This window comes from Triticum urartu, chromosome 7, assembly GCF_003073215.2.
Source record: "Triticum urartu cultivar G1812 chromosome 7, Tu2.1, whole genome shotgun sequence".
NCBI classification, from domain to species: Eukaryota; Viridiplantae; Streptophyta; class Magnoliopsida; order Poales; family Poaceae; genus Triticum; species Triticum urartu.
Genome location: NC_053028.1, coordinates 501,933,703 through 501,942,895, shown reverse-complemented (window position 1 = coordinate 501,942,895; position 9,193 = coordinate 501,933,703). Strand labels below are relative to the sequence as shown.

General features: G+C 42.0%; 1 protein-coding gene across 1 annotated transcript; it reads left to right on the top strand.

Annotated features, from left to right (window-relative positions):
- Positions 1 to 7,076: 7,076 nt before the first annotated feature.
- Positions 7,077 to 8,336, top strand: LOC125523660 (30S ribosomal protein S31, chloroplastic). Its single transcript, XM_048688712.1, has 3 exons — positions 7,077 to 7,330; positions 7,798 to 7,862; positions 7,964 to 8,336. The coding sequence occupies exons 1-3, from the start codon at positions 7,156 to 7,158 to the stop codon at positions 8,102 to 8,104; spliced, it is 381 nt and encodes a 126-aa protein (XP_048544669.1). The 5' UTR covers positions 7,077 to 7,155; the 3' UTR covers positions 8,105 to 8,336.
- The last annotated feature ends 857 nt before the right edge of the window (positions 8,337 to 9,193 follow it).

Here is a 9,193-nt window from a genome sequence, read left to right as displayed (position 1 = left end):
CTTCTGTACATTAGTATTATAAAGTGCATTGCCTTGACTCACACACATCTTTTTGGTTGAGCCCACTCTTAAGTTGCCTCTCTTACTTGTTGCTCAAACATGTGTTTGTTGCAAGTACTAGGCTTAGTTTCCTATATGCTCTCTTGCACTTGTTGTAAGTTTCTATTGATTTTGGGGGAGCTATGATCCTATTTTGTGCACTTTGTATCCAAATACAAAAATTCTTAATGTGCACAAATCATGGGGAGCTTCTCTAGTTTCTTTAGAATACTGCTCCGCTCTTATCATAATATTCTTTTTTCATGTGGCTCGTAGGATCATTGGCCTAGTTGGTTCAATTGGTATCTTTTGATAGCTTGCTTCAGTTGGTATCTTTTGATTGCTTGATTGTTTGTTTCTCTCTTTGATTATGTCTTTGTGGCATATCTTCCTTTTGCAATCTTTGGGCCTCAATATAGTTTGTCTTTCTCCAAGTATTTACCGTTGGATATGTGTATTGCATTCCACTCTCTTGTTGAGAAATACACAATTTATGGAGGAACATATTTTATAGGCCTTCTAAGCTTTTAGCCCATTTTGGCAATCGATGCCAATGGGGGAGAAGTTTCAGAGAGTTTTGTGGAGAAGTTTAAAGAGTTGTCTCTTCTGGCTTTGGTTTGTTCCTAAGCATACGCATCTCCTACGCATGCATTATTGGTTGTTGCATTGCATGGTGATGCATAATTCCTTATATAAACTCTCTTGAAAGTGATTGTCATCAATTACCAAAATGGGGGAGATTGAAAGGACATGCGGTGCCCCCATGTGTGGTTTTGGTAATTGATGACATTCTCTATGGACTAATGGTTGCATTGAGTTATATTTGAAGGATTTTTCCACAGGCATTTCTTGAAGTCCATGTGTTGGTTTCAAGGAGTTTATGGGTTGACCAAGGTGCTATTAAGGAATAATCCAAAGATTGGTCATGTGAGTGTTGAGCTTATTGCAAGCATGTCTTGAAGAAGAAGATTGTGTGATCATTCATGTTTACCTTCAAGACATCATCCAAATGAAGAGAGTTGGAAAGATTCAAGGTTGATCAAGACCAAGTCAAGAGTGAATCAAGTTGATCAACTCACAAAGAGTAGAAGATGTACCGAGAGGGATCAAGTGATCCCATGGTATGATAAGCATTGTCCATTGCACTTTGTGTACTAACCCATGGTCTATGTGAGAGTCTATGTGGGGTTAGGTACGTGTCCATGGGCTTGCGTCAAGAGGATGATATCATACAACCCATGGGAAGGATGACATCAAGTGGTGATCGTCATCAAGATTGCCATGTGCAAGTTCAAGTGGAGAATCACGAAGAGATCAAGTGTTTTAAGCTTGCCATCCATTGTGGTGTCAATGGACTTGTGAAGATGTGCCGAAGAGTGGCTCACCCATAGTGGAGTATGGGGGAGCAATCATCTAGTCTCCATCGATCCAACGCAATCAAGAAAGGTGGTCCATCTTGAGGAGGACAAGATCGTCATCATCTATAGCTCAAGTGGATCATGTGCAAGGCAAAGGTTTGCCCTTGATAGGTTTTCTATTTTACCGGTCTCATGGTGGTAGTTGGGAGACCGGGTTATAGGATCGATAGCCGTACTATCAAGGGGGGCTCTCAAGTGAGTAGCTCGATCGTATCGTTCGTTGAGAGCTCAAACCACTGCATCCTTGCATCATGTTTCTTGGTTCTTATTTGGTTCTCTTTGTGAGTCTTAGAGCTTATGGTCATCTTGATGACAAGCTTGGGTTCATCGAAAACGGAGTTTGCATGCGTCTTCTATGATGTTTTCGGTGTTGGAGGTTTTACCAGTCTTATCCGAGGAAGGGTTCTCACCATTTTCTTTTGGGCCTTTTATCATTTGCTTCTTATTGGTATTTCTATCAAGATTGTGTTAGCCCTTGTCGCTAGCTTTCCAACAAACTTGGTTTCGTCGAATTCGGAGTCCGTTTGCAAAAGTTGTGGCAGTTTTGGTGTTCTGAAAAGGCTGCGGCGGTACTACCGCGAATTAGAGCGATGTAATTTTTACTACCGCTCCAGAGCGGTACTACCGCGGCTCCTACAGCGGTAGTACCGCTCCGGACCAAAAACTCGTCCCAAGTCCTGTGGTGGTAGGCCCAGATGTATTTTTTTAATACCGCTCGCTAGAAGTAGTACTGCTACCCTTTGCGGTAGTACCGTGATCCCTAGCGGTAGTACCGTGAGGACGAGCGGTAGTACCGCTCCGGCGGTTCTATTGACCTTTTGCCTTCTCGCTGTTGTTTTTCAAAGGGGTACTCCTTGGAGCGGTAGTACCGCTCTGTGCGGGCTGTGAGCATAACGGTTGGATTTTCCCCCACCTATAAAAGGGGAGTTTCTTCCCCATTGAACCTTATCCTTTGAGCTCGTGTTCTTCACCCATTGTTGACCTTCTTCAAGCTAGCTAACTCTCAATCCCTCTATGGATTCTTGCTAGTTTTTGAGGGAAAAGAGAGAGGAGATCTAGATCCACATTTTCACCAATCACTTTCTCCTCTATGTGAGGGGAACCTCTTGGATCTAGATCTTGGAGTTCTTGGTGCTCTCTTTCTTGTTCTTCCTCTCAGTTTCCTCCCTAGCATTAGTTGCTTCAGTGAGATTTGAGAGAGAAGGACTTGGGCACTCCGTGTGCCCTTGCCATTGCATTTAGTGCATCGGTTTGAGTTCTCCACGTGATACGTGGAAGTTACAAGTTGAGAAGCTTATTACTCTTGGGTGCTTGGTACCCTTGAGCTTGTTCCTCTTGGGTGCTTGGGCGCCCTAGACGGTTGTTGGTGTTCGGAGCTCAATTATTATGGTGCAAAGCTCCGGGCAAGCGTCGGGGTCTTCAATTAGGTTGTGGAGATCGCCCCGAGCAATTTGACGGGTACCGGTGACCGCCCCAAGGGTTGCCAAAGTGTATGGGTTCGGTGACCGCCCCCAAGGGTTGCCATTTTCACGGGTTCGGTGACCGCCCTCAAGGGTCCCTTAGTGGAATCACGGCATCTTGCATTGTACGAGGGCGTGAGGAGATTACGATGGCCCTAGTGGCTTCTTGGGGAGCATTGTGTCTCCACACCGCTCCAAACAGAGATTAGCATCCGCAAGGGTGTGAACTTCGGGATACATCGTCGTCTCCGCGTGCCTCGGTTATCTCTTACCCGAGCCCTTTAGTTATGCACTTTACTTTGTGATAGCCATATTGTTTCTTGTCATATATCTTGCTATCACATAGTTGTTTATCTTGCTTAGTATAAATTGTTGGTGCACATAGGTGAGCCTAGTTGTTGTAGGTTTTGTGTTTGACAAATTAACCGCTAGGTTTATTCCACATTTGTTCAAGCCTAAACCGTAATTATTTTAAAGCGCCTATTCACCCCCCTCTAGGCGACATCCACGATCTTTCAGTGCTGTCGGTGTTTCGGCAGGCACAACATGACCAAAGCTACAACCTCCAACTCCTCGACGAGCATCGACTTATGGAAGGGAAAATCGCCTGCGAGCACGCGAACGACGATACCATTGCGGCAATGGTCGCGGAGGATCCGGGCTTCCTAGATGAGCAGTGGGCGATGTACAAGTCCATCCGCAATGCCCGCGAGATCCGCTGTGAGCAATGGCGGCGGCGCGTCCCACGGGAGGAACGGGATGCCTTGTTCACGAAAATTGACACGAAGGTGGCCGAAAGAGGAGACGCACGTGACCACGAATGGCGCTAGCTACGCGGTGTCCGCGCCGCCATCGCGGTTGGAGCCACGCCGCCACGACCACAAGTTCGGCGTGTCGGCAGGGAGGACTCCAGCGAGGAAGATTAGCACATGGGACTCCCCATGGCCTGGGTCACAGGAAGGCCACTGCTATTCTTCCCCTCCCACTGTCGCATTTCCCGGGGCTCACGGCCGTTGAGCTTGCCGGACATGGGGAAGACATGACGTGTGATACGTCTCCAACATATTTATAATTTTTGATTGTTTCATATCATTCTTAGATGTTTTACATTCATTTTATAACAATTTTATATCATTTTCTGGGACTAACATATTGACATAGTGCCTAGTGCCAGTTGTTGTTTTTTGCTTATTTTTTATTTTGCAGAATATCCATATCAAATGGAGTTCGAACGTAGGGAAACTTTTGGAGATTCTTTTTAGACCAGAAGACAACTTGGGAGCTAAGAAAGCACTAGAGGGGAGGCCCATGGGTCCCACCACCCACCTGGGTGCGCCAGAGGCCCCTAGCACGCACTGATAGGTGGTGGGGCCCATGGAGGTCTCCTCCACTGCCTCTCAGCTCTATAAATAATCAAATATTTTGGAAACCCTAGGAGACCGATCGAAACACAATTCCAACCGCCTTAAGTTCTAGAACCACGAGATCCAGTCTAGAGGCCCTTTCCGGCACTCTGCCGGAGGGGAACACGATCACGGAGGGGTTCATCATCCTCATTGGTGCTCCTCCGATGATGCGTGAGTAGTTCACCATAGACGTACATGTCCGTAGGCAGTAGCTAGATGACTTCTTCTATCTTTTTGATTCTTAATATAATGTTCTCCTCGATATTCTTGGAGATCTGTTTGATGTAATGAATTTTTGCGGTGTGTTTGTTGGGATTCAATGAAGTGCGAGTATTCACGAATATTATTTGAGTTTTCTTTGATCTCTTATACGCATGATTGTTATAGCCTCGTATTTCTTCCTCGAATCTTTGGTTTAGTTAGGCCAACTAGATCGATTTTTCTTGCAATGGGAAAATGTGCTTTGTCATCGGTTTGATTTTGCGGTGTCCTCACCCAGTGACATAAGGGATAACAAGGCACGCATGTATCATTGCTATTATGGATAAAAAGATGGAGTTTATGACTACATAAATAGATCTTGTCTACATCATGTCATCGTTCTTATTGCATTACTCCGTTTCTTCATGAGTTTAATACACTAGATGCATACTGGATAGCGGTCGATGTGTGGAGTAATAGTAGTAGATGCAGACAGGAGTCGGTCTACTAATCTTCGACATGATGCCTATATACATGATCATTGCCTTGGATATCGTCATAATTATTTGCTCTTCTGTCAATTGTCCAACAATAATTTATTTCCCACCGTATGCTATTTTCTCGAGAGAAGCCATTAGTGAAATCTACGCCTCCGAGTCTATCTTTTATCATATTGTTTTTAGATCTATTATTCCAAAAATTCAAAAATATCTTGCTGCACCTTTTCTTTACTTATTTTATTTTATGTTTTTGCTAGATCTATTTATCCAATCTCATACAATTTAATCTATCTTTTTACTGCAGAGGGATCGACAACCCTTTTTCGCGTTGGGTTGCAAGTATTTGTTCTTTGTGTGCAGGTACTCTTTACATAGTGTTGCGTGGTTCTCCTACTGAATTGATAACCTTGGTTTCATAACTGAGGAAAATACTTACCGTAGTTGTGTTGCATCATCCCTTTCTCTTTAGGGAAATACCGATGCAGATTCAAGACATGTCAACATGGGACACAGACTCGCCGGCGATCATTTAGATTAGACTAAAAAAGTATCGTTCATTTTTGTTTGGTTAAAATATGTTAAAAATGTAATGAATTTGGTCCGTTTTAAATAAAACCATTCAGTTCACATGGAATTCGTCCATTTTGTTCAAATTTGTTTTGAAATGTATATGGGCATGGTTTGATGGCCCGCTACCGTATTAGTGTTCATATACTGGCCTGAATCATGCCAGGGAGGGCTAGGATGCCCTAAATACTCTTTCCGTTCATAAATATAAAATATAAATTGTGTAACATTTTTTGAATTGAATGTACATAGAAATGTGTTTGTTCACTCGTCTCAGTCTGTATGTATGTAGTCCATATTGACATATGCAAAACGTCTTATATTTGTGAACGAGGGAGTAGGTTGGATAGTTTTTTCGGAGTATTTCTTTATTTTTCTTTTTCATTCGTGGTGTTTTCTAACATTTTCTTTTTCTTTTTGAGGACTTCTAATCTTCTTTCTGCTGCGATATTAAGAACTAGCTCTTCGCGCCCAGTTCACCTGTTCTTTCTCTGAGTTTCACTGTTTCTCCTATGACATGGACATGGCCCATTATGCGGTAGATTTTCAGTTTTACTTGTTCTTTTAATTTTTCACTTGTTGTTTCCTTTTTTCTTAGATTTTTCCTTTTTCTTGCTATTATTTGCATTCTGGCTATTATTTTCATTTTACTTGCATAATTTTAGTTGTTGTTTCCATAGTTTTCTTGTCAAAATAACATGAACATTTTGTCTAAAAGGCATTGAGATTTTTAAAATCAAGAAATTTCATTTTCAAATACATGAATACATACAAAAATATTTTAGATATGCACATATTTTTTTTGGAAGTTGTATACCTTTTGTGTTCTACAGGAACATATTTACAAATAGCATGAACATTGTATTCTATGCATGTGAAAAAAATGTCAAAATGTTGTATTATTAGCAAATTTAGAGATATATGAACTACTTTCTCCGTCCGGATTTACTTGTCGCTCAAATGGATGTACCTAGACTGGTGAAATTAATTGTAATATTTCCATTAAAGTGTTTTGACAATATTTTTATATACCTCTGTAATTAAATTTGAGTTGTGAACTATATTTGATGTACTTAATTTTTATTAGAAATATTTAGCTTGTAGGTGTAATAAATAAATTAGCAAAGTATAACATTTTAAGGGTAATTAACATTTTTGTGATCGATTTAGAGTAAATTCTTTGAGTAGTTTATCCCGTGTACTCAGAATTCAATAGTGTTTAGGATACAAGTGCCCTCGGGTGGATTTGTCTGCCACAAGTGGCGACCAACATTACCACAGATCGAACTTTTAGCAAGAATATGGCCAGATTTTGAGCAATTAACAAAGTATAACAAAAAAAACATATCAAATGGGCCTTGGTAGGTCTACTTATGATTTCGATGAGAAAAGAATGGCTAAGCACTATGAAAGGCCCAGTAGCTTCTGTTCTAAGCCCAGAAGCTAAGTCTTTGGCCCAGCCGTGACCTTCCGTTTCGTTTATCTCCCCTTATCCCATCCAATCCATCATCTCCCACACTCTTCCCAAATCCACACCAATCCAACACACTCCCTGCTCCCTCCAATGGCGCTCCTCGCCCTCCAGGGCATGGCCATGTCCACGGCCGCCTTCCCCTCCCACCACCACGGCGTCGTATCCTCCTCCTCCTTCGGGCTCTCAGCCACCGTTTCGCTCTCCCGCTCCCGCACCAGCCACGCCGCCACTGCCGTCTCGGCTCCTCTCACATCAGTTCTTGATGGTAACTTAACTCGTCCTTTCTCTCTTACTTATGGAGGCGTGAGTGTTGTTCGTTAGTTTGTTCAAATGCTGGACAGTTCGTTAGGGGAACTCTTCTCCCATTTATCATCCAGCGAAAAAGGAGTACAACCGACTGACCAAGTAGAAATCCAAGAAATTAGTTGGTAGTGCCATGGATATTAGTGTGTGAAACACAGAGGGAGCTGAAATTGGTGTAGAAAGAAGGAATTTCAATTTGTGTTTGGGAAGAAATTTCGCCGGAACGTTCACAAGAATCACCAAAAACCCGAGATGGGTAGTGTAGGTAGTGTGTCGGTGAGCATACAGTTTGGTGAAGATTATGTGTGGATTAATTAAACAATATACAAACTGCTCGTAAAAGAATTAAGGATGGCAGATGTTCAATATTGGGTGAAAGTTTGAACTTCGAACCAATTGTGACTTCAAAATTGTCTCTACTGTGATCAGTCTACTGTGGAAGAGGGGACAGAAAGACAAAGAGAGGCAAAAGGTTCAGCCACTCATATGGAAATGTGAGTCCTCCAGCACAATCTCTTTTTATAGCACAATATCTAGCACAATCTCAAACTGATGTGTTTGTTGTGATTCTTATCTCTCTGCATCGTCATGTTAGGCACGACCCCGTAACAAGAAGAAGGGAACAGGCCCAGCACGGCTTTACGCCCCTCCCGCGCCTCCTAGGAAGGATCAGTTTGAAGACGGGGAGATCATCGCAATTGAGATTGATGATGACATCATGGAAAGGATGGATTAGGATGTCTGAATTTTCCCTTATTTCACGATTTCCCTGTCCTTTGTGAAATACAATTCCCTGGGAGTAATTATTTTGTCATTATCCTATGCGAAGTGCAATTTCTTAGAAGTAATTATTTGGTCTTTCTCGACGAAACACAGATGCCTATGTACCTTCGATTGCTTGGGCTGTATGCATATAGGGAAACTGGCACCTATGTTGTCTAAAATATGTCTGGTATTTTCTCGCCTTCTCTGTTGCATTACGTGTGACTCCTGAATTAAGTTGTAATTATTTCAGCTGAGTCTTTTTGGGACAAAAATGATTAAATATCTGTATGTTCTTATCTAAGTTGTTAGTTTTTTTTGGCTAATGGATATCTAAGTTGCTAGTTGCCTTCAGTCTGCACTTTTGCACATGTTGTGGTTACCCTGCATTGCCAAGCATATGACTGAAGTGGTGTGTACCTCTTGTCTCTGGCATGCTTTGTAGCAAAGCACTTGCCTGTCTTTGTCTTGCAAGTTGCAACTTCTGTTTGTAGGAATTACAAGTTATGCCTTGTCCAAAACTGTGGACTAAGATCCTAAATCGTTGTTCAAAACTTCGTGTAGCTCTGGAATCAAGATCAAAGTTCTTCACCTCTATTCTGTTGTCAGCATGTTCTTTATTCATCACAAAGCAATAGGTTGAAGAGAAAATACGAGTGAAGAATCCGAATCTCCTTCCCTTGAGTGCACAAGGTGGCATGTACAGGCCCCTGCATTCCTACTGTAGGATGCAGCTTGAACAATCTGTAAGCTACATTGTAACTCTGTAGTTAACAAATATATATGTGGATTAAAACCATGCTGATAAATTTGAGGAAAATGATGGTAGAAACATTTCAAAAATTCATTTGGAGAAAATTCTAGAATATCAAATAATTTATTGGAAGCGGAGGATTACTATGAGAGGTATTAAATTTGGGGAAGCCAGTACCAAATTGTTCCAGGCCAAAGCCACAATCAAATACAGAAACAATCACATTTCCATGCTTAGAGATGAATCTGGTTCTGAACATCATGATCATCAGTCTAAGGCTACCCTATTTTATTCAGAGTTTTGAAGGAT